Below are 25,102 nucleotides of genomic sequence, written 5' to 3'. Positions count from 1 at the left end.
CAGAGAGTCTATCAGACCCAACTCATACCTGCAAACAGTGACATGGTGTTGGCAGACACAATCATGTGGCTTATGGACCTATGTTCAGAATATGATAAAGCCTTTTCTACCTGCTTCCTGAAGTGCCAAATGATTCAAGAACTTCCAAGCTGCATGGAATGTAGAGATTAGGAACCTAATAGTATGCTGAAATTTTGGGTTTTTCAGCCTCTTTTTTTTTCCCAACCAGTTGCTTTTAGATTTAAAAGTTTCAGGAGAGGAAGATGTGCATACAGAAGTGTAGGTACTACAGCAATCAAAACTGTAGGGGATCAAGACCTAGGCTAAAAGTTTGGTAGAATAAAATTATGAAATAAGTTTAACTTTCTTTTGTTGATCATTCCATGAAAATTTTCATGAAATTAAAAATTTATGTGATATTTATCAGTCAGGACTCAGGAGAATGCAGCTAATCTGAATGGGGATAAACTATTCTGTCAGGTATTACATTCAATGCCATTTCAGAATTAAATATGTTTCTCCCTCTAGAAAAGACTCAGCTGTTTGCAGCCAAAGAACTAATGTGCCATATCCTTTAATATGACTGCACTTGAATCACAGGAAAAGAACATAATAGTGTTTGTTTTGTTCTTCTCCAAAATGATGAGTTCATGAAATCAAAAGCAGAACTGCAACTTGAGCTTACAAAGACTCTTTCACTGGAAAAAGAATCTGTGGGAGAATCCTGTAGCAACAAACAGTGACAAGCAATGAACTCTATATTGAATTAATGTTGATTGATGGAACCTTGCAAAAACTTAGCTACTGATAGATCCACAACTGGGTATAACTGTGCATGGCATAGAATCCCAGTGCAACTTCTGCCATTTTCTTGTAACAAAATCAATTGCAGAACAGAAAGATATATAAATATTGTGGAATGAGAAATCTGAACAAAAATTCAGCCTCTCTCTCCTGCAGTTTCTTCTCTGTATCATAACATTGCTTTATTTTGTTCTTTGCAGAAAGAAAACATTGCTCAAGTCTGATTCCTCTTGTTGTTTGTCTGCTTATGTTGGAATTTTATAGAGCTTCTAGTGGATCAAGCTATGCATAGTAATTTTTGAGAAGATCCTATGCTGATATAGTCCACAGATGGGTGAGATGAAATGTTCAGGGTTAGGAACTGTAGGATCCATGTGATTTATTTTTTGCATCTTATGTTACAAAATGAGGTCCAAGAATTTTGGCATGATATGGATTGAAAAGAACTACTCACACTCCAAGGAAGGTATCTAAAGATCTAATTACTAATCTAAATTCTGCAGGAGGCATGATCATGGAAAAGGGGATTGAAAGATAAGTCTAACTTTGGTTGGAATAATAATTGAGTGCAAGTCAGGTACTGTATTAATTTTGAATGTGAGTAAATCAAAAGATTTATGTTGAGATATAAATATTAATAATATAGTATTCAAACTTTATCATTCTGAATCCCAAGTGATGCACTCAAAATTACTTTTAACATTGTTTCAGTATAGTTCAATCCATGCTATTAAAGCACAAAAGACAAGTCTGATTTCAATATTATTTCAATGTTGAACTTTCATTACAAGACAGGATGAAGAATCCTTATCTATCATGATCATCAAGTAGTAAGAAAGAAGAGCAATTAGGCTTCTTCCTGCTCACAAGAGTTACCACCTGAACCTTGGTATATGCAGCTTTTCCTCAAAGCTACAATCAATGGCAAGAGTTTATTTCTTTCATCCCATGGAAAGAGACATTCATGGTGCAGCTTCACTCCTTTGTCTTAAGGCAGATGAAGGCAAAAAGAAAAAGAAGCAGCACCAGAAGAAATCACCAAAAGAATCTCTGATGCTGAGGACATCCACAGTTCCACACTGCATTTGATGAACAAGCAGCAGTAGCAGAAACACCTACAGTGCCACACTACATATGATGAACAAGAAGCAGCAGAGGAAACAACCACAGAAGTTCTGGTTGTGAGGACATCCACAGTTCCAAACCTACATTTGATGAACAGGCAGCAGCAGGAGAAACAGCAGAAACAACCAAAGAAGCTTTACTACTGAAGACATCCACAGTTCCACACTATTTTTGATGCAGAAGAAGCAGTAGAAGAAACAACCAAAGAAGCTCTGCGACTTAAACCCATCCACACTTCAGCACTATAATTTTGATGCAGAAGAATCAGCAGTAGAAACAACCAAAGATCTGATAGGACATCCACAGTTCCACACTACACTTCTGATGCAGAAGAAGCAGTAGCAGAAACAACCAAAGAAGCTCTGCTACTGAGGACATCCACACTTCCATACTATACTTTCAGTGCAGAAGGATCAGCAGTAGAAACAACCAAAGAAGCTCTGGCAGTACATCCACAGTTCCACACAAACTTGTGGTGCAGGAGAAGCAGCAGCAGAGACAGCCAAAGAATCTCTGATACTGAAGACATCCACAGTTCCACACTGCTTTAGATTGATTGCTTGAAGATAAAAAGACAGGAGAATTCCTTAGCTACTGCCATGGATGAACAGGTAAAGCCAGTGGCATATTTGCATAATGTTTCAACTTGTTGATGGGTCTTTTGAAGATTGCATGATCCTCATTCAATGGACACTTCTAATGTTAATTTATGTGTATAACAGATCCAAAAAAAAAACAAGGAAGAAAGCAATACTTCAACTTAAGCTAGATGTAATGCAAAATTCAAATGGATCATCAATACATGTTCATCATAAAACAGAGTCACTCTCCTATTGGATAGCTCAGATAGAGCAGTCTGATCTATGGTGAGAGGGAACAACTTCCTTCTTCTAACAGGTCAAAAGATGCTCTACAGTAACTGTGAAGCAGCAGTGTGGAAGTATTATATCAGTCACAACAAACACACAAACCAAGAACTTTGGCATCATGACAGCAAACGAAGTAGGATCACCCTTGACTGCACTCAGAAATCAGCATGGTAAAGTTTGATCATTCCCAGCTCTTGCAAGGTGATAACAAAGTAAAAGGATTGCAGAAGATACCACACTGAGGCTAGTGATGAAAGATGACCACTTGCTGCAGCCTTTGAACATTGCCAGTTTCCCTGGCAGTCATTGAGATCTTGGTATCGATCACAGGCTCTTACATGTACTTCAAGTGATGAGCTGCTGATTAAGCACTAATTAATTTTGTGCTATTTATAATCTACACAGTGAACAAAGTTACTGAACAGACTTCCAACTACTGACTCTAAAGCTGGTCCTTCTGTCAATCCTACAAGCAATTGCTTATACTCAAAACTACAAAAATCCAAACATAGTCTTGACAATACCAAGTTCTAAGATGCAGACTTCTGCTGTTACTTCTAAGTGGGGGTTTCTACCATTAATGGCAAGAGAGAGAAGGATGGCTCTGTGAGTTTTGCCGAGTCAGATAGACACACTTCCACTGTTCTTGTCTTGGTCTGAGAACTTCCAAACATAATCATAAATCATCTCTCAGAAAACTTTACAGTGAGAGAGGCATACGGTACCCCAACAAGAAGACAAATAGACATATCTCAAGGAAGAAGAACAAAAGAACAGTAGACGTGAAAACTACAGCCCACCATTCTTAGCGAACGCTTTGAGCAGTAAACCAGACTGCGCCGCGACTGCCATTTCCACTGTTCCATCGTATCCAAAACCAGAGCACAAGCAAAATCTTATCCCAAGAAAACCTTTAAACTCATCATACTCACCCATTTTATTACCCGTCCAGTGATCGGGTGAAACGACGGGCCCATAATTTGGGTCCCACGCATATCGGAAGGGACACGGTTTTGAGTCCGTGAATTGTGTGGCCGTGCTCTGCAACATGCGACACAAAAAATACTTTTCCTACTTGCTCTTTAGCACCCAAACGATACCCGGCCCTGGGACCCGAGACGACGCGGGGGCTTTTACACGGACCCCACATGAAAAGTCACAGGTCGGATAAGTTATGTGGATATGGAACGGACGGCCTGGGAAGAGGCCCGTGAACCTGTCGACGCACAACATGGACAGGTGAGAAACCCAATGGACGCACGACACGTAGCGGCTTCTAAATGGCTAATATGGTGCGCTCGTATGACATCTCTGTTACATGCGGTCGTTGCACTGAAAAGGGCAGGCCGACGAAAGCAAAGCAGAACAGAAGACGAGACGGAGAAGAGAGGAAGAGAAAGGGAGGGAGACTTTGAATTCCGCTGTCGTTCCCTCCCTTTAGCCCACTTTGCCGCCCCCCCACCCCCCTTCTCTCCCTCTCCCGAGGACTGCACAATGTGAGCCTGTCAATGGAGAGGAGACCAAGAAGAAGATGGTGTTGAAGAAGGAAGAGCGAAGAAATCCTTTCCTCACTCTCCCTTCCAACACTCCAATTAGAAATGCGTGATCTTTGCTGAGCCTTAACTCGATTCACTTCGAAACGGTGCGGCTCTTAGCATTCCGTGGCCTGTTCTCGTTCTCCTACTATCAAGGGCTCCTCCGCTTGAATTCTGAGTAGCTTTCTCTAGTTTTTGGTAGAAATAATTGCTTTTCTAAAGATGCATTTGGATTTTGGCGTCTTTGCCTCTCGTGCGCCTTTGTGTGTGTGTGTGTGTGTGAGAGAGAGAGAGAGAGAGAGAGAGAGAGAGAGAGAGAGAGAGAGAGAGTTATCTTCTTCTTTTTGTTTCTTGATCAAACATCTGCATTTTTTGTCTGTGGCGTTAAGCTACAATAAATGAGACTATGTCTTCATTGATCAAGAAGTAAGCGAGTCCGAGCTGTGCATTTGTGAGTTGTTTGGTTTCGGTGTAGGAAGGAAAAGGTTTGATTTTTACTAAAATGGAGGCAGGTTGGGCGAGCGGTGGGCCTAAAATGGAGCATTATGAGGTTTTGGAGCAGATAGGAAAAGGAGCATTTGGGTCAGCTTTGCTGGTGAGGCATAAGGTTGAGAACAAGAGGTGAGGGACGACGACGTTCGATCCTTCTGTTTCAGTGCTTTGTGTTGTTTTCCACTTGCTGAGTGTAGTTTCACTTTTCGCATCGAGTTGTTGCAGGTATGTCTTGAAAAAGATCCGTCTTACACACCAGACAGAAACGTCCTGTTGGTCCGCCCATCAGGAAGTGAGCATCTTTACTCTGTCCTCATTTAGCATTTTTTGTTGCTCATTAATCCTATCTATCCAAGAATTATTTCCAAACTATTGAGTCACTTTTTAATCCCATCTTCCCTGTTTGGACACGTTTCTCTTTTGAATTCTGTCACACATCGCAGCAAAGTTCCTCTTTCCTAAACATGCCTTTACTGGTAATTTGACATCACTTTCAGAGTGTGAACTGCCTGTTGATGTTTGGTCATTCAAGATTTGTATGGACCATAGTTGGGTCAGAATTGTTCTGTATGGCTTACCAGGTGTGATGGGGAAGAAAGTTTTGAAGAAGATTTAGATGATGATGGTGATTTCAGTTGTTTGTTGTGTCATATGTGACAAAATTTTGTAGTCTCCCTTCTTTCTATGCTACATGAGTTGCAAAAGTTGGTGAGTTTTGATTTAATGTTTTGTTCATCTTCCTTGTTTGTGCAGATGGAGCTTATTTCTAATGTAAAAAACCCATTTATTGTGGAGTATAAAGATTCATGGGTCGAAAAGGTTTGCATTTCTCTTGATGAAAATTGTTAAGCACATCTTTTTGCTTCCTTTTCATCAACATCTCATGTCTACATAAATTTGTAGCTGCATTCTTGTTTACGTTCTATGAAGACATAATTTTTGTTCTTTTACCATGTCTCATTTCATAGTATCATCCTCTTGTATAATGATATGAAGCATTATTTTGATGTTTCAATAATTCATTTAAGAATCATCCTTATTCTATCATATTGCTCCTATCATTTCTGACTGAGAGCTATTTTCCTACCATTGCCAGTCTCACTTACCTGTGTGTGAGGATAGGCAACCGGAGACATAAGAAAATGGTTGGGAACCTGAAAAATGGTTCCACAAACACCTCTTAGTTTCCCTGTCTTACCTGCGAGCATTTCTTTTTCTGACCACTAGTGAAACCTCAGGTGATTGTAGTTTGGAAGACTTGGTCAAACTTCCTGACACCTATTTAGCAATAAACGTAGTGTGATACATTGTATACCATGTAATGCACTGGACAATATACGTGCATCTTGACAAACATATGTTGCATACATGTTTAGATAGACACCTCTAAAGCTAATATCAGAATGATGCATCTTTTTTTAGGAGATAATGATTACTTCAGTGATAAATAATCTTCCTCCTGCTATGATGTTTTTCCACTTTAACTTTGTATATGATTCATTTTTTCATTATCATGGGGAGATGCTTTCTGAAATTATATTGGTGGTGACATTGTTGGCTGTATTTCTGTGTATTTTGTCATATTTTAAGAGCTTTATCTTTTATGCTTCCTTCAGGGCTGCCATGTATACATCGTAACAGGTCATTGTGAGGGAGGTAACATGTAAGTTTTACCTTTTAAGTGAAGTCTAGTTGTCTGATGATGCTGAGATATGCTTATGAATGCATGGCTATCTCCTGCAATTTTACAGGGCTAAAGCCATAAAAAAAGCCAATGGACATCTTTTCCCTGAGGAGGTTGTTTATTTTATTAATAATATCTAGTATGCTTATAGTATGCCTCTTATGATAGGTGTCCACTTTCTGCAATTTCTTCTTTCCCTGCATCCTCACTTTCAATTGGTTTTATCTTTCTGCAAGCAGAAGCTTTGTAAGTGGCTCGTCCAGCTCCTTATGGCACTTGATTACTTGCATAAGAATCATATTCTTCATTGTGATGTAAAAGTAAGTGACATCGTGATGCTATTGGATATGCTCTGTGGATGCCTAATTTATGTTTACTGATTATGATGCATTAATGTTTTTTTAGTGTTCAAATATATTTCTTACAAAAGATCAAAGCATACGTCTTGGTAAGCTCTTATTGTTTATGCCAATTAGCATCTTCATTTTGGCGAATATTATTAATTGGATTAAACTCGACATATTAGCTGACATGATATTCTGAATTTGTCATTCTGCAGGCGGTTTTGGGCTTGCTAAAATACTAACCTCAGATGATTTGGCTTGTTCAGTGAGTGCTAAATCTCCTAAAACCAATTCATCTTAAAATAGTCATCTTGTTGCTTATGACTGGAAGCTGTTGTTTCCTGATTCAGGTCGTAGGAACTCCTAGCTATATGTGCCCAGAACTTCTTGCCGATATACCTTATGGTTCCAAGTCTGATATTTGGTCTCTTGGTAAAGCTCCCTCCCACTTGGATTACAAAGATGCAATTTCAGTATTCTCAAACTGCTCACTTTACATTATGAAGATTCAATCTCAGGATTCTCAAACTGCCTAGGGTTGAACATATTTTTATTGTCCAGGCTGCTGTATATACGAGATGATGGCCCTCAAGCCTGCATTCAAAGCATTTGTAAGTTTATGGAAATTGGATTATCAATTTGCATATTATATTGCTTTACTATTGGATTCCATATCAATTGGGCTTTGAGACTTAGTTCCAAGGCAAAAGAGCTTTCTGTTCTGTTACCATGAACTGTTTATTCTGCATTGTGTTTTGTTCTATAACTGAACAAACTATTCATCTTACCTTTGAGATACAACTCGTAGGTTATTCTTTTCTCTGAACCTCTTGGGCTTGGCTAAGTGGGGACCTTTCCCATCATTTAGCTATATCACAATTTACAACAATATCCTCTAGTGTCACTAGGTCATGTGCTTTTATTCCTATGCTTAAATAGGAAGATTACAAAGTTCCAAAATGCAGGAAAAGGAGATAAAACATCAGAACTCCATCTTGTGAATCTATTGCTTTCTGATTTTATTTTGGTCATAATGTTTTATTGATGATGTGTTGAATCAGGTTTTGAAGTTTTGATGAAAAATTAGTGTTACTTGAGTGCATGACATCAGAGTTGAGTGTCATGATGTCCAGAATATAGATGTTCTTATGATCAATCAGAACCATGGTCTATTAGGTCCCAACACTGCAAGAACCCGCAAACTGAAGTGCACAGATGATATGAAAATGTTTCACATTATTGTTCTTAATTTTTTTATTTTAAATAGATATAGGTTCTTTTCTATGGTAAAACAGACTTCAGATTTTTTATTGGTGAATACTGAGATCTTACAGGGCATATTGCATGATTTTTTTTTTGAAAAATTAACTTTCTTTGTACGGACCTTTGCATTGTCCATTTATTCCCCTTGGTAGTATTTTCACCCAAAACGACACAAGATAATCCAAGTATTACCCCTGCCTTCTGCTAGCTTTCATACAATAATTTGTCAAATTTTCTGATAATACATAACTGTACAATATAAATTAAAAGACCTGAATGCCCTCGTATTTCATCCTTTTCATTAGCTCTACTACCACAAACTTAATTCTCTACCCTGTGTCACCAGCACTATTAACCATCATCATTAACTCCACCTCTTCCATCTGCACCACCTGCTATTCTGTTGCTCATTATCACCATCACCACTTATTTTCATCTTTCTCCACCCCTTTTATCATCATCACCAGCTGATCACCTGATCACTATAACTAGCATAAACACAACCTCATCTTATCCTCTCCTTGATATCCTGGTGGTAGGACAAAGGATGAAGAAAGGAACTGAGAAGGGAATGATGGTAATTTGATGAAAAATTTTGAATATAATTGGAATATTAGCATCTCAGCTACTACTAATCATCCGGGTTTATTTAATTAATGAAATATACTATGGGAAGGAATGTAGATATCCATAAGGAGTTGTTTTAATAATTAATGGTGTATGCATTATTACAATAAGGCAGCCAGCTCTTGACTTATGAGAGTAGTGGCTGATAATTTTTAGGTAATAACTTCACAATTAATAGATAAATTTCTCGAAAACTAATTATAGAACTCAACCTCTCTGCAGCAATTTGGATTTTTTTCCATTTTCCATCACATGTTAAACATAATTACATCTTTAGTGATGCCTGTATTTAAACTGTGTTCTGTCTGGTCCAACTGGTGAAAAGTATATGCAGTTGGATTTTTTTATGCCTAATTGGAGAACTTGTTATGCAACTTATGTGATACCTTGTCGTTCTGTCTACTATGTTGGACTACATCGTTTGTTGTTTATGCAGGATATGCCAGCTTTGGTGAACAAAATTAACAAGTCCATAGTGGCTCCTCTACCAAGATCTTTCTCTGGTCCATTGTGAGCCATTCTTTTGTTTTACAGATTTTCTTCTTGTAGATTCAAATATTGGTGATTGTGACAGATCATGACTATTGTGTGCAGTAGGGGACTCACTAGAAGCATGCTTAGAAGAATCCCTGAACATAGGCCAAGTGTATGTTTTCATAAAAGCATTATGATTGTGTTTAAAGGTTCTCTAATATTCTATGATTCTACAAATAGTTTCTATCATCTTTATTTTATAGTCAACAGAATCTCATGTGACTGTTCACATTAACAGGCCGCAGAACTGCTCAAGCATCCACATCTTCAGCCTTACGTTCTTCAAGTCAATTTAAAGTATCATCCTACATGGAAAATGCTCCCTGTCCACCAAGCTACCAAAAGGCACATCAGAAAAATCAGATTTGAAAACGATGAAGATGATGCCATGTATAAAGACAAGGACAAAAGAAAATCTTCAGGAAACGAGAGGATCTTGACAGTGAGCAAGCCTATGGAGGACTCCATAAGTTCAACTCAGACTATTAAAGATTCTTCAAAGCGTCTGAACCAAAGAGTAATGGATCTTTCTGCAGGAAGCAGTCGAGCTGCAGAGAGAGGTATTGACATAGTAAATGGTGAGAAGCACTCAAGTACTGTGAAAAAATACCTTCCTGCTAAAATCTTCATGACTCCTAGGACTCAAGTGGAGCCTACAAAGGCATTGCATGCTGGCCCAAAGTGTGACGTGGTATGGCCATACATATTCCTTCTAATATGTTTATCACCATGGAACATAATAATAATCTTCCTTGAAAGAATTTGAATGTTAGCTTCTAAACAAAGAACTTTTTTTTTTCTGGCCTGATTGTGAAGCTTTTATAAGCTGTTGCACAGATAGCACTGACGAAACACAAATGCACATCTGTTTTTGTTTCTTTTCTATAATGTAATCACATAAAAATTCCTTAAAATGATAAATGTCTTTGACATGCTAATCTCATGGGGGATGTAGCAAACTCTTGTGGTTGCTATTCTAAGAAGGATAAGATTTAACATTTTTGTTCTCATTATACCTATCGATCAGTTTTCTGATCAAGATAAAGAAAAACTTCAGCTTTTAAAGATTGAGTTGTTTTGTTTTCGCATCTTTTTCTTCAGACTAGTTCATCACAGTGGTTTTAGTCACATGTAAACTCTTTGTATAATGCTTCGGTTGACATGTTCTAAATCAAATGTCTCAATGTCTTGAATATCCAGTGACTAGGTTTTCTATTAGTGATGCAGTAGGTGCATTGGTTCATCTATTAACTGTACTCACAACCACTAATTTTATTTCTACTGCAGCTTGCATTGCGAATTCCAGCAGATAGGATTGAACAAACCACTCGAAGAGCCTCTCTTCCTTTACCTTCATTTGAAACGCATTCCAAATGCAATTTCAGCATTTTCCACCAATTGGAATCCCCTGATGTCTCAGTCAACTCCCCTCAAATTGGTAGAATTGAAGAATTTCCATTAGCCTCATCGGAAGATCCCTTATCATCTATTCATAAACTCTCTTCAGCTCATGGTTCCTCAACCACCCCTCAAAACTATGGAGATCATTCAATCACCAAGGACAAGTGTACCATCCAAAATTCCCAAACTGAAGGAAACAACAGGAAAGGTTCTTCAGACCAGAATTCAACAGCTGCAGATGCCTCAAGCCGGGGATCATCAGAGTCAAGGCAGCATAGGTTTGACACCTCATCGTACCAGCAGCGAGCTGCGGCCTTAGAGGGATTGCTTGAATTCAGTGCTCTGTTGTTGCAACAGGAAAGGTTTGAAGAGTTGGGAATCTTATTAAGGCCTTTTGGTCCTGGAAAGGTCTCACCACGGGAAACAGCGATATGGCTAACCAAGAGCTTCAAAGAAAATCTACTGTGACTCAATCACTTGTGTCCATATACTATACTTATTGACGCTAGATCTCAGTAGGTCTTGCATCAGTTTTGTAATGTGAAATAGTTTTATAGGCTGACAATTTAGCTCAAGATTAGTCTCTACAGGTATCAATATTGTTCTTGCCTTGTAAGTGCATTTGCTGACTTGAATCAGGAAGATTTCATGGTGCAGTTGTGCTTGCAGAACCTTGTTATCCTTTTCTTGAACCAATAGGGGATGAGTTAGTCATGTATCCCTAAGAATATGATACAAGTTTATACACCATCATTTTGTTTCTAAGATGACAGACTACTGAACTTTTTGTTATCACTGGTTCTATCTGCATCAGCAGCAACCTTTCCCTGCTACAATGAACCAAGTCCAGTTTGGCTATGGCCTTGTTGTGCCAGAGGTCCCATTGTGCTTGCTAACTCTCAAGGATCTAATGCTTCCAACTGATCCTACTTCATGTCTGAGAAATTGGCAATCCTAATGCATTGAATTACAAATAGAATTTTGTTTGTCCATTTCTTTAATTTGTCAATCTAAAAAATGATCTAATTGGATAGTATCATTTCATACTCATGCATTTATAGAACAAGGGAAAAAAAAAGGATATCAAAATCAATTTTATTCTTAGAATGCAGTCAACCTCTCATTCAAACAGGTTCATTTTCTCAGACACTTTCTATGGAATTTGAAGAACTACTGGCAATTATGAGCATATGAAGCAAGTGATATTGTTATGATAACCATTGATTGCTGCATATGCTAATCACTCTTCTATGATTTCTTAATATCCATTGCCTTTTCAAGAAATTCTCCAGCAAATCAAAGGGAATGAAGAGAATTTGGATTGATCCATTTGCTCTACAAAATGTGTTTAACATGACATTAAATATACAATATTGTAAAATTTGCATTCCTCCATATTGTGAAATGGGAAATTGTAAAATAAGAAGTTACAAATTTGTCAATTACACATCTTATTTATAATAAACATATCAATGATTTTTATGCATTATTCTATTAAATGATAATGCAATATATTTAATGTAAGTAGATATGATAGCGGATCGGATTTTCTCGGATATTCGGGTTCGTTGATCCACTTAAATTAGTTCAAATGTCCCCTAATTGGATTTGGGATGAGTTTAATGGATCCGTTGGATTTAGGTGTTCTATCGATTCGGATCTAATCCAAAATCTCAGCCTTGTTGGATCCGTGATCTTATCGGATGCCGATCTAGTGCATTTTGCAACAAGTGATTCGGATCCATATTTTACCCGATTCGAGTATAATCCGAAATATGTGTCATGGATCCCCATTTTGGATCCATGTCATTATCGGATGCGGATCTAATAGATCATATTAATAGATCATACTAACACCCGCCCTGTCATAATCCCTCGATCCGACCCGAGTCTCCTCTCTCCCTCTCGTTCGTGGCGATGACTTCGACGCCTTCTTCCTCGATCCCGCGGGGACAGGTAACTCCCCCTCGATGAAACCCTAGTATCTTCCTCCGATTCGCTGCCTAGATCGCTGATCTCTTGCTGTTTCTCAAGGTGGATCTCGTTGAATTCGTGGACTGGAGCGGCGTCGAGTGCCTCAACCAGACAACGAGTCACCCCATCGTCAATGCCTTGAAGCAGGTGACCCGTCCACATGTGGCAGCTATCTTCTTTGTTCCTTACTCGTATCTGATGCGCTTTCCTGCATTTCTACTGAATCTGCTGTCCTGTTTCATTATTTTGCGTCTTTGTTGATCTTAGGGTTCCAGGGATGACGATGGTTTGCATCTGGAGAGCGATGCGGATGAGCAGCTCTTGATTTACGTTCCTTTTCTCCAAGTCATAAAGCTTCATTCGGTTGTCATCGTGGGACCGGAAGAGGAAGGTGCTCTAGAGCTCTGTCATAATATCATGTTACAGAATTAGTTCATTCTCTTTTAATTGATTGAAACATCAAGAATAGTTTCATGGATAGGGAAGAGAATTAGAGAAATCAGTGAAGAAATGATTAAACTTTGGTTTAATTGTTTCTTCGATGATTTTCATCAGAAGTTAGTTGTACCTTCATCAATTATAGTGTTCACGATATTGCACTCTTTGCACTCTTTGTTTGTTATAGATAATGTCAAGTCGCGTTTACAATTTATGCACTATCAAATGTCGTGCTCCAGTTGCTTGATGTTTCTATTGGCAACTTTGAGATGCATCCTAATGAAATTTAAGTAGTATTGTGCTTTTTAAACTGTTATGAGATGTTTCCTATATTCATAGAAAGTGTATGTTGCCTCTGCTTTCTCTTATTTGATGCTTTTTGTATGTTCTATTGATTTAAATGCTGTACTCGTTATATGGTTCTAGTTTCTTTTCTGGTCGAGAAACTATTTTTGCATGGAAAACGAGATCTCATTATGTTAAGGTTATAGATTTCCTACCTGTATGTGCTGCAACCCTAAACTTCATAAAAACCAAATCAGAAAGTTTTACGAAATCATTGGAACTCTTTAATCAAAATGCAAACGTTATTAGTAACTGTAGGTTAGGCGAAACAAGACCAATTACCAATTGAATAACAAATTTTGGGTTACAATGGTTTGCCTGGTACGACTGATGTGACAAAGATATTATTTTTCTTCGTGATTTAAAAATTCCAAGTAAGCGAAGAATACATCTTAGATAAATGGTTCATTGATCATTGGCTTGTTACATAGGTAAATGATCCAAATTTATTGTTATATTCATGGAATATGGCGACAATTGTATGAAGGTGGTGGTTGCTGAGTTAGGAGGGCTAGAGGAGAGAGAGTTTCTGAACTAGGATGGTAAGGCCTAAGTTGTAGATGCCTTAAGTTCTACACCAGGAACACTGTGGTTGTTGCTAGGCTTCCTATTAGCAACAAGGAAAAGGGTGTGCTGATTACATTATAATAACCAGGTGGCATTAGCTGTAGCTAGTCTTTTGTGTGGAAAGTGAATGTCAAGTTGTGTCCCAAGATGTGGCTTTTTTGTGATAATCTGTATGGTTCCAGAGAGATTTGTAACTTGAAGGTGGGAAATCATGAGATATTGGATCTGGCATTGATTTAGTTTAATTCCTGGGAGATCAGGTTGGGTATACAGTGGGAAGGTAATCCTTTAAAGCTTTGCTTTTTGTTGCTTGGATGCATACCCATCATCTGGAATTTATTTGTTTAATTAGACCTTGCTTCATATGGTTTTGTGTTGAGCTTCACATTATTGCAAGAATAATGCTTGGCACAATCTTAAAGGTCAGACACATGGCTTACACTGGTTGGGTTTCCAAGTGCTCTTTACTACATTTTCAAGGGTCTGGATTGATCTGGTACCTGAGTGGCAGAACTCTCTGTACATGATTTGAATATAAAACATTTAGATGTTTATCCTGAGTATTTTTCTGCCTGACCTGTACCATCCAAATTTTATATTTCTGTCTGACAGGAGTTCTCTTTGTGACTAATAAATGAAGTGACTTACAACATATAAGATCTCTTCTATATATTCACCATGATAAGTTCAATCCCAAAGGGAAACTTTGCCATATTTTTGATTGGCTTTCTATGATGATTAGATGCAAGTTACATATATTCTTGTTTCCACGTTAATGTAGTTTTGTCATTTCATTTGTTGAACAAGTGGAAAAGAATGTCATCCATGTAAAATCTGTAGGTGCTTACCCCCTAGAAGAGCCTGAGCAACTTGATGTCTCGCCTGTGCTGTCCAACTTAACTTGAGATATTCCTATCTGATATGACTTCTACCTTTTGTTTTATTGTGTATGTATTATTACACATGCATCTCATCTGCTAATATAACTCTTACATTAGAGAAGAAGTATGAGATCTCTTATATTAATATATTTATTTCACCATGATAAGTTCAATATTAAAAGGGAAACTTCACTATAATTTAGGTTGGCACTTGACAAAAATTGGATGCCAATTGCAAAAGCTCTTATTTCCATCTTAATGTGGTGTCTTCATTTTTTTTTTCCAGTTCCACAACTGCAAATAGTATGCCATCCATATAAAAACTTTAGATGTTAGCTCCTAGAAGAGCCTGAACGGTTTTCTGCCTCACCTGTACCGTTCAATTTAACTTGAGATTTCTATCTGACGAGTCCTTTTTCTCTTATTACACATGCAACCCATCTGCTAATATAACTCATTTTCAATTAAACCGTAATTTATCTGACTTATAACATTAGTAAATAAGTAAGATCTTGTATGTTCCATCTATTCACCATGATAAGTTCAACCTTCGAAAGGGAAACTTCATTATGATTTGGGTTGGCACTCTACAATGACTAGCCAGTTACAGGCGTTCTTATTTCCACCTTATTATAGTTTCTTCATTTTTGTTCCCAGTCCAACAAGTGCAAAACATATGTCATCCATGTTGTACCAATGTAACATACATGTGTTACTCATGGATTTCACATGGACCCACGTATGTGACTATAAGTGCTTTGTCCTGATTTTGAAATTTGTGCTTCTTGCACATTCTGTTATGTTTATCATTTTTAAACAACTTGAAATATCACATGCCAAAGCTCTACTTTGTATTGTCAGGTCCCAAGACAGTAAAACTCTTTGCAAACAAAGAGCACATGGGCTTCAGGTATTGCTTTATTAGCTTCTGAACTGTTCATCTCATCAAGATTGGATGTTTCATACTTGTATTGTTTATTTGATGGGTTGATTTATATTGTGCAGTAATGTTAATGACTATCCACCTAGTGATTCCATTGATTTGTCACTTGACAATCTTAAGGTATGGTTTATGTTTTTTGTCTTTATAATCCTTCTGTGTCTGTACCATTGATTTTTTTTTGGATAAGATCCTGTAGGCATATAACTTATCTTTTAGCTGTGTTTCATTTCCAGGGGATGCCTGTTACGGTGAAGTATGTCAAGTTTCAAAATATTCGCAGGTATGTTTCATGAAACCTTAGCTAATAATGTTTTCTGTAGATATTCAAACAAGAAATAAGTGTTATCTCATTTAACTATATTTTCTCAGCTTAACGATTTTTATTGAGGACAACCAAGGTGGTAGCGATGTCACAAAAGTTCAGAAGATTGCTTTTCTGGGAACAACGTGAGTAATCATGTCATGATTTGATTAATGGCTTATATTTTGTGTTGTTGTAGATGTTTATCTATTTATCCTTGTGGTTAGAGCCCTCAAATTTGGCAATAATAATGTTGAAACTTGCCAAGAGTTTAACACATGCTAAACACAAAGGGTTAACCTTATAATATTCTCTTAACATGCAACATTCGAGGATGAGACCAATGGTCTTTTTTTATGTATGTGCAGAGGTAGTGTGGGAACTTTAATATACTAGAAAGTAGCGTTGTCAAAAGCACTAGACGATAAGACGCCAAGGATCCTTGTTGCCCAAAGCGTTAGAAACTGACTTACCTGATAAAAATTATAAAAGATAAATTTTAAGGATAAATATAATCATTAAACAAGAACTTCAATCGATAAATGAGTTTTATACCATTTCTTGTGTAAGATGATACTCTAAAACATCAAATGAAACACATCTGAGTAGATCACTCAGTTAATAGAATGATAATTAAATTAGTTTACATCTAAATAACAAAAAATAAATAAATTCAAACATCTATCAATCCAGGAACTCTAATCATCAAAGTCAGGTAAATAACATTGAAGATCCTTTGTTGATGGTTCCACACTTTCATGCCACTTTCTCTTTTCCGGCGTATATGCTAGCTACATTTTGCTTGAATTTGGATTATCTTTTTCACAAAGTGTTCAACGTCAACATCTTACGCTTGTTATCGTGTCTTATAGCCTAGGCTTGTATCGCCATCTCCGATATTCTTGCGACTTGCATTAAGCCAGTCAATAATGACACAATAGTTTTTCTTGATTTACCATATTAATAGAATATTGCTTCACTAGTTACAGGGACTAGGTTCGCTTAATATTAGTGGAAGTTAGAAGTAACTTCAGAATAGGCCGGGTTGAGCATAACCTCAAGTCTCAACTTCCGATTGTGATTCTAGGATATTTGTTTCATCAGAGCAGCCATGTATACAGTCCATGAAACATATGTTATATTTTTTTAGAGAAAGCTCTCTTTAAGTTGCAAATTACAATTTTTAATCTTCAGTGGCTTATACTTTATGTACTTGCAGGGTTGATACCACAAACATGAAAGATTTGAAAAAGATAGAAGAGCACTAATACATCTTACCGTTTCGCTTGAGGTGAGATGTGATTCCTCTTTTTCACCTGCCAGTATACATCTAACAGATGGAATGAAGCTCTCCTATGTAGCTTCTGCAGAATGCTTCCTTCTTGTACTGCTTATACGTTACTTGTTTTCTCCTTTAATGAGAGTTGTTGAGGTGCATTTTCTCAGATTCCATTTTCTTCCTGCTTTTGATTGTGATGTGGTGTCTTTTATGTGTTCTTTTGTGGTGGATTTGATGATCGTTGTCTTGTGCCTCTTGTTGCATGGCATATTACTTTAGCATATTGTGGCTCTTGTTGCATGGATTTGATGATCGTTATCGGCGGATACTATATGAAAAAAGGTTTGGACCTCGCTATAACCTCACATGACTTGAGAGGCTTCGAGTCCAACCTCTTCTAATCTAAGCATTGACTTGTATTATCTTTAAGATAATATCCATGGAAATCCAGAACCCAATCAATCAGGTTTAGATATTATCCAATGTGGATTCGAGTCTCAAGTATAAATGTGTTCATAAGGTTACATAAACAATTTATTGGAATTATCATTTAACATTTGATTAATCATAGGATTAGGGCACTTGTAAAATTTTTTTCTCACCCAAACTGGATACATAATTCTCTAAGTTCGATTTTTTTTATAATCCTAACGACGAATGAGACAAAACTTAAGAAAGAAAGTGCTTTCATAAAAATTACAAAAGGAAAAAAACACTTGATGCTTTTTGTAGGGACGACAGTGGTTAATAATGCCTGCAACCAATCTCTGGTGGCTTCTCATATGTGCCACTAGCCACTGACACGAGTGAGGTATCTTTCACTAGTCCATAGATGTAAGAAACAATGTAGTGATTAAATCCACCACGAGTGAGGTGTTATAAGCCTATAAATAAAAAAGAACCTCTGTTTCAGAGTGTACTAAACTAGAAAAACATACTGAGATACTGATTACAGAGAATTTCAACATATGTATCCTCGATCAATTAATTCTTTGTATTTCACTAGTAGAACACATCAAAATGGAGCCACAGCACAATGATTACTACTGAAAATAAAGACCATTAGGTCTATCTCCCCCATGGGAAGATCTCAGGCTGTATGATCTTTTAACTTTAGCTTCCTGCTGCACTCGGTATGGCAGTGGGTTTCGAGTCTTCGGCTTTCTCATGTTCCTTGTTGAGCATCTAACATCATGAAACAGTGTCATGTCAAATGTTTGTTTCATACAGAACAATACAAGTGTACCACAATATCAGATACAAGAAAGCCCTTCCACAATTAATTTAATTGAACATGGTATATATATGTATGTGTGTCTCTCTATAGAGAGAGAGCAACAGCAGATGAATCTAAATTGTTGATTCAAACCATAAAGTATATACCAATTTCGAATCATAGGTTTTAAAAAATCTACGTGTTCACCAAATCGTCCCAAAAAGTATGCTGTCAGATGAGGTGTTAACGCTGCCGTTACATACAAAATCCAAACTGTTGAAATCTATAACCAAATTTACCCAATCTGAAACTTCCTAACCAGTAAAACAAAATTAATATATAAACTTATATATAGTAAAAAAAATGGAAAAGAAGCTTAACTTACTTTGTTGTTTATCAAGTTGTGAAGTGCGATAACACTCCGGATGAGGGAAGAAAGATATATAACTAACATCATATCATTCGTTTTCACTGCAAAAAGGAAAAAAGAACAGTAAATTTGTGCTCAGTTAACAATACTTCTCTCCTTCATTTGCGGCAGGAGCGTTACCTGCAAAAGCCTTGATCAATTCATTGACGTTAAGATTTGGAAGTAGATTGAATATGTCCTGTAAAAGAAATTTCACTTGAGATTCAATATATTATCGAACAATAAAAATTTGTAAATCTATGCTAAGAATTTCTAGCCAGGAGTTTGGCATCTAGGATAGAATTGCACAGGTTGATGAATGCAAATTGACATCAGTAGTATAAAATGAACAAAACTGAAACCAAAAAATATATATAATTACAGTTATATGATGAAATACTAGAAATATCAAGGATAGACGCACAACATACTTCTTTTAACTGAATTGCATATAGTGAACTTTTAGATAGACAAAAAAGTTAATTAGAAATAGTACAGAAAAATTTGTTAAAAAAGTAGACGTTCATATGCACAATTGCTCATGACAAGTTTAGCTTAACAATTAGGCCAAAACCCCATTGTCTTCAGCAGTGTAACCAGGAAATGGTGAAGTATAAATCCAAGCAAAAATTAGATAAGCATACAAGCAAGTGCTTAGTGTTTCTCATAAGACCAGACATTTTAGAAAGAAAATTTGACATACTTTTAAGAATGGAATGCAACTTGACCCGGTTTGGTACAGTATGACTGGGTATTTACTGGTCCTACCATCAACCAGCACAAGGACGAGCCCAATTTCGGAAATACCAAACTTATCACTCTTCCCTCATCCTCTGCCTTGTGCTCCTCTCCTTTCCTCCACTCTTCCCCTGCTAAGATGCCATCTCTCCCCCTTCCCTCCTCTCCTGTTTGCCACCTTTCCTCCCCTACTCTGCCACCTCCTTCCCTCTCCTTTTATGCCGCCACCTCTCCTCCTATACTCTGCAGCCACCTTTCATTCTCTCCTTCTGTACCACCATGTGTCCTCCTTCACTCCTCCACCACTTCCGCTCTTCTAATCTGATACATACCAGTGTACCGAATGTTGAAACACTGGTACCTGCAGAATATACCAGTCCAGCTAGAGACCAACACAAGGGTCTGATACAAGATTGCATCCCTTGCTTCTACGCATTGATATTCTTATTGGAAATTGAAGTACTCAAAATATGTCAAGACAAAATATATTAAGATCAACCGTGTTAATTTAAACGATCATCTTAAACTGTTAACTGGTTAGTAGTATGTGTAGCAACTTTTAAACATTAGCAGAGAAGAAAGTTGCACAAGCTGGGATACAAAAACCCATACTAGAGAAGATATTTTTATGAACGTTTTTTGTAAAAACGAAAACAAGTACCCAAATCTAAACTATGGATAAATCTTCTCTAGTTAAACTCACCTTGATAAGGGTCATTTATTTCAAGAAGTCACTGTGTAACTACTGTTTCACCAATCATAAATGGAAGATTTATATTGCAAGCAATTCCAAAGATCAAGCAATATTATGCCATAATCAATTCCACTATTTCATGCACATAAGACAAGTGGATATAAACAAATATTTAACAAAACAAAAGTGCAATATATCTTATCCATAATTTGCTACAGCTACAGGAATCATATCGCGAAAAATATATGCATGTGCAATGTGAAAAGTATTGACATAAAATGAACAAAAGAAAATAGAAAACAGATGTACCTGCAAATGGTACAAAATCTCATGATTCAGTGGTAGCTTGCCATCAATTACAAGATCTAGATAACTACGTATCTCACGTAACCTTGCATCGAGCCCCTTCAAGGCTGAAAGTTTGCCAGTGACCTGTATCAGGTCCAGGAAAATTAGCTTGTTGTTATTGTCATCTCTAAATCATGTCACTAGTTTGATATCCAATCTTGTAAATAGCATCTCTGAAATTAGCCACAATTCTTTAAAGAATCATTCAGCACACTGAAGAAAATAACCTCTGTTGCAAGCGTACTGATTGTTGTATCCTTGACATCCCTCAACAAGTGTTCCACCCCTATAAAAACACAAGCAATTAAGAAACAATTGTTATTTTGAGTCATTAAGGTAAAGAAATTGCTAAATTTTCTTTATTGTATAGAGCATAATGCAGTTCGAGGGGTTATTCAACTAGTTAAAGAATTAAATTATCTAAACAAATCAAGCTGGTTTCAAATTAAACAATCTTAGTTAATGTATACCAATTTCCTCGACTTCATGTGCAGCAATTTCTGAAGACACATGCACAAACACCTTCTGACTTTTCTGGGTAGCATTCTGCAATCAATGTGTCCTAAAGAGTGTGAGCCTTGCATGCACACCACACCAAATAAAATTGGAAAATGCATAGTAGAATAATACACTAGACCAGTCAACCTTACCTCTTTGACCTCTTCAACAGCATAGTAGGCTTTGGTAGGTATACCAAGCTCTTTAGGTTGGACATCAATAATCACCAAAACAGAATTAGGAACATAACTGCAGTGAGAAGCATAAGATTAACTTAAAGCCTGAATATCAATTTACCTCTGTATATGTTATATTATGGAAAAAGAAATTAAACTTAACCAGCAAACTTCAGTACATAACAAGAACTTCACAGGTAACAGGTGAAAAACATAGAAAGTGAAAGGGAGCATAATCCAGAAACCACAAAAGTGGGTCTATGTACTTCTGACAGACCTATTATTTTTTTAAAAAATAGAAAACATGTGAAGTATTGGTCTTTTCTGCAAAAGAATATATTGATGTAGTCGACCACAAATAACTGAGGCCTCATGGGTTCTTGTCACTGTATTTGTGATATCCACCATTAACTATCATAAAAGTCACAAACATGGAAAGACTTGTTGAAAGTGTCTTACATCTAATATTGCCAATGTTTGACAGGATAAGCCGAAAGAATAATTGAACAAATAAATCCGATTCAAGCTGAAATAATCTTTGGGATGTTGAAACTAGCTACCATTGTGCAAAGGTGCAAATTATGATCACATGATAGAAACTCTATCAATGAGCCATATAGAGAACCACCAGTCATGTCTTCATGAAGAAACCAGAAAAGCTTTTTGATCCTCTACAAATAGCTTTAGGAAATAAAGTTTCTGAAAAAAAATCCACAAAAAAACTCATGGTTCATGACTAAGAAAAGCAGGTTGGATGATTTCATAATCTTACTCATTGAACAAAGCATGAATGTCCAAATCATTCTCCCTTAGTTTTGGTCCTGTGCTATACCAACCCACAACATGCTCCTTGGCTGCAGAACAATAAGTTTGGTTCAAACATATAATGAAACTTTTGAACTCTTAAGGACACATATTTAAGTTTGAACAAGGTGGTACCATTTATTCTCTTAAACATGGAGAACATTGACTCATGGTAATTATGATCCAGAAACCAAATGCTTGGGTCTTTCTCATCTTCTTCGAAAGGCACTGCACATAAAACACATGAGCAATATGCTTTAAGGAACTAGAACAAAACCAATCTGACTGGTAGAACAGTATGTATTATATAAGAATAAATCAAACATAGGAACACTTAAATGAAATAAACAAGGTACTAAAAATCTGATTGATAACAACGACAACTAATATAATGGGATGGAATGATGTCCAAGAAACCCAACTAACTGCATGAAGCACAATAAAGAAATATAGCCAAGAAACTTTCATAAAAATAATGCATCAGCTCAAAATTTGCAACTTAAATGGTGCTCAATCATTTAGAATTGGTCATCCCTGCATTATATTATCTGCTTGAATCATTATCTCACAATTTCACCAATTCATTAAACTATGGAGCAAACCTCTACTTCACTTATCTGTTTGAACAACTATCAGCATTCAGCTAGAATTATGCTAAGCAAGGCCTCAGAAATTAGTGATAGTCTAGTTATAATAAAATCTGTCTAACATGATCCAACATCTATATCAATTTATTTGTTAACTTTGATTCTTTAATTCTATTCAAAGTATAGAATGCCCTTTGTCTCACTATTATAATGATGCATAACTTAAAAAATAGTAAACCCCACTAATTGCAAACTAAATCCACCTTTTTTAGAACATTAAGCAGATTATTCACATAAACCACTTAGTAATCTGAAAATCAAAATAAAAGGCAATTATTTTGACATATAACTCTGCTCTACCAATTTGTCGTCTGGCTTCACTTTGTTCTACTTAAGGTAGACATTCTGCTCTTTGCATTCTTATTTGTTCAAACTTCAAACCTTGAAACCATGAGAACAAGTTACATATATCCTTGTTCTTCTACAATAAGTTTTGATGTTGGCATTTCATTACTCTCTTTGGGCATTTGGTGGAGAAAAGAAGAGAAAAGAAATGCAAGATGAGAAAATATTAGCTCTTTGTTTAACATACATGGAAAAAGAGAATAATATGAATCACTTCAAAATGCCTTCAGCATCCATGGCATAGTTATTTCAAAAACAGATATTAGTCAAATGCTTCCTAATAGTATGACGCATACTTCAGCATATATGTAGGATCTGCAGATGATATTTTATGCAAATAGAGAAAACAAACTCCTCAAATGAGTTGGAGGTAAATTATTCACATTCTGCAAATTGTGCTGAGATAAACATAACATTGTTGATTACATGATGCTGCATGAAGATAGCATATACATAAACTTTAAATCCTTTACATTTATGTTAAATTTGTTGGAAACATACAAGACTAATCTCATACGATCTTGTCTGGATGCTTTTGCTAAGTGCATTGGTGACTTGAGATAACAAAACCATTCCACATTTTGGTTCAAGACAGTTGGTAGCAGCCCAAATGCCGTGCTAATCTGATTTTGTATGTTTCATTATGAAGTGCATAAATTACAGCCAGTAGGAGATAAGAAATTATAGACAGTGAGTAATGCTCAGATCATAAGAAGTTATACTAAAGCAACTGATCAAGATGGGTCACCACCATATCAGTCAATTAAAATGTTCCAATTGACTATTTATCCCCTATCATAATTCAAGTAGCCCTTCATTTTTAACTGGAACTAAAAATCATTTAAGCTCCCAAACAACACTGGTGGAGGTGGACTACCAAGAATTTGGGAATCTATCCTAACTCAGCATACATCTAAAATATAGTGCATCTGCACTTAACAACATCAAATACAAATAATGAAAAATTAATTTATAAAAATAACTATTGGGTACAGAAAAATTCTAATTATACTCAAACCTAGTCAATCTCACAACAGAAATCAATCCGCATAATAAATCAACCATATCCCTCAAGTAGCAATACCAGCAGACTGAAGCCAATACCCATCAGTAGAAGACAGCAACAAAAACTATATTTTGATTTCCAGTTACGATAAATCTCGTCTTCCATACTTCTCTTAAGCAATATATTGAAATAAACAAACAGAGATACACAAGCAAACAGAAAAAGAACATAAAAGAAAGAATTCACACCTACACCAAACTTCTAACCCATAGGTTCTTTATACTTATTTGCAAAAACATGAGTAAAGGGCAACAACCTAAACCTAATTTTGATTCCAATTATGCCGTGAGACATCTTCCATACTTATGCAACCTTCGACACGAAGAAATGGAGAAGGAAAAGAGGAAAGAATCAAGACAACTGAATCATTAACCTATAGTTCCATATTATTTATAGACACTCTATGAACATGAAACAAAGTATGCAACACCTAAACCAGAAGACGATGGCAAGAGATCGGGAAAGGGATCTGGTGGCGGATTACGCCCTGACCTGCATAGGAGTTGGTGACGTCGACGGTGCCTTTAGCGGAGGAGCCGAGGAGGACGCCGATGACGCGCTTGCGGGTGTCGCGGGCGACACGGTTGTAGTTATCGACGATGCTCAGCAGCACCAGCGGATGGACGATCACCTTCTCCACCGCCCTCCCCGACATCTGCTGTACCTTCACCACATCCATCCTTCCGCCTTCTCTTCTGTTTCGCTTGTTAGGGTTCTCTCTTCCCCTCTTCTCCGCTACAGAGAGAATTAAGCGA

General features: G+C 36.8%; 3 protein-coding genes and 1 long non-coding RNA gene across 5 annotated transcripts; 2 read left to right on the top strand and 2 right to left on the bottom strand.

The window, feature by feature from the left end:
- Window positions 1–1,534: 1,534 nt before the first annotated feature.
- On the bottom strand, window positions 1,535–3,622 carry LOC135649275 (uncharacterized). The gene is made up of 2 exons (XR_010501215.1): window positions 3,033–3,622; window positions 1,535–2,947 (listed from the first exon to the last, which is right to left on the bottom strand). It is a non-coding gene; the product is annotated as an uncharacterized LOC135649275 (long non-coding RNA).
- A 522-nt stretch (window positions 3,623–4,144) lies between these two features.
- On the top strand, window positions 4,145–11,334 carry LOC135585327 (serine/threonine-protein kinase Nek2-like). Of its 2 annotated transcripts, XM_065167485.1 has the most exons (15): window positions 4,145–4,440; window positions 4,846–4,954; window positions 5,051–5,117; window positions 5,579–5,644; window positions 6,442–6,488; window positions 6,577–6,622; window positions 6,749–6,829; window positions 6,915–6,957; window positions 7,069–7,118; window positions 7,204–7,285; window positions 7,415–7,464; window positions 9,180–9,253; window positions 9,338–9,389; window positions 9,516–9,968; window positions 10,565–11,334. In XM_065167485.1, exons 2-15 carry the CDS (start codon window positions 4,869–4,871, stop codon window positions 11,144–11,146), a joined length of 1,779 nt encoding a protein of 592 aa, XP_065023557.1. In that variant the 5' UTR covers window positions 4,145–4,440; window positions 4,846–4,868; the 3' UTR covers window positions 11,147–11,334. The 2 variants fall into 2 exon arrangements, with proteins under 2 accessions (XP_065023557.1, XP_065023558.1); XM_065167486.1 differs by lacking the exons at window positions 4,846–4,954; window positions 5,051–5,117.
- A 1,193-nt stretch (window positions 11,335–12,527) lies between these two features.
- Window positions 12,528–17,572, top strand: LOC135648636 (PITH domain-containing protein At3g04780-like). Its single transcript, XM_065166505.1, has 8 exons — window positions 12,528–12,634; window positions 12,713–12,799; window positions 12,920–13,043; window positions 15,745–15,793; window positions 15,889–15,946; window positions 16,060–16,106; window positions 16,196–16,273; window positions 17,347–17,572. The coding sequence occupies exons 1-8, from the start codon at window positions 12,596–12,598 to the stop codon at window positions 17,393–17,395; spliced, it is 531 nt and encodes a 176-aa protein (XP_065022577.1). The 5' UTR covers window positions 12,528–12,595; the 3' UTR covers window positions 17,396–17,572.
- Window positions 17,573–18,253: 681 nt separating this feature from the next.
- Window positions 18,254–25,102, bottom strand: LOC103999027 (26S proteasome non-ATPase regulatory subunit 7 homolog A). Its single transcript, XM_009420656.3, has 10 exons — window positions 24,840–25,102; window positions 22,425–22,517; window positions 22,258–22,339; window positions 21,462–21,558; window positions 21,282–21,357; window positions 21,039–21,097; window positions 20,773–20,895; window positions 19,173–19,230; window positions 19,008–19,093; window positions 18,254–18,591 (listed from the first exon to the last, which is right to left on the bottom strand). Exons 1-10 carry the CDS (start codon window positions 25,024–25,026, stop codon window positions 18,520–18,522), a joined length of 933 nt encoding a protein of 310 aa, XP_009418931.2. The 5' UTR covers window positions 25,027–25,102; the 3' UTR covers window positions 18,254–18,519.

The sequence above is a fragment of the Musa acuminata genome, chromosome BXJ3-9 (genome assembly GCF_036884655.1).
Source record: "Musa acuminata AAA Group cultivar baxijiao chromosome BXJ3-9, Cavendish_Baxijiao_AAA, whole genome shotgun sequence".
In the NCBI taxonomy this organism is placed as follows: Eukaryota; Viridiplantae; Streptophyta; class Magnoliopsida; order Zingiberales; family Musaceae; genus Musa; species Musa acuminata.
The sequence above is the reverse complement of the archived record's forward strand: the minus strand, read 5'-3'. Positions and strand labels throughout refer to the sequence as shown.

Excerpts from the sequence above, each read along its gene's own strand:
- LOC103999027 (XM_009420656.3), bottom strand. The coding sequence starts at position 25,026 with ATGGATGTGGTGAAGGTACAGCAGATGTCGGGGAGGGCGGTGGAGAAG. Across the intron at positions 22,518-24,839 it reads CGTCACCAACTCCTATGCAG|TGCCTTTCGAAGAAGATGAG; the intron begins GTCAGGGCGTAA and ends TTTTATGTGCAG. Across the intron at positions 22,340-22,424 it reads CATGTTTAAGAGAATAAATG|CCAAGGAGCATGTTGTGGGT; the intron begins GTACCACCTTGT and ends ATTGTTCTGCAG.
- LOC135585327 (XM_065167485.1), top strand. The coding sequence starts at position 4,869 with ATGGAGCATTATGAGGTTTTGGAGCAGATAGGAAAAGGAGCATTTGGG. Across the intron at positions 4,955-5,050 it reads CATAAGGTTGAGAACAAGAG|GTATGTCTTGAAAAAGATCC; the intron begins GTGAGGGACGAC and ends GAGTTGTTGCAG. Across the intron at positions 5,645-6,441 it reads AAGATTCATGGGTCGAAAAG|GGCTGCCATGTATACATCGT; the intron begins GTTTGCATTTCT and ends TGCTTCCTTCAG.
- LOC135648636 (XM_065166505.1), top strand. The coding sequence starts at position 12,596 with ATGACTTCGACGCCTTCTTCCTCGATCCCGCGGGGACAG. Across the intron at positions 12,800-12,919 it reads TCGTCAATGCCTTGAAGCAG|GGTTCCAGGGATGACGATGG; the intron begins GTGACCCGTCCA and ends TGTTGATCTTAG. Across the intron at positions 16,274-17,346 it reads ATTGCTTTTCTGGGAACAAC|GGTTGATACCACAAACATGA; the intron begins GTGAGTAATCAT and ends ATGTACTTGCAG.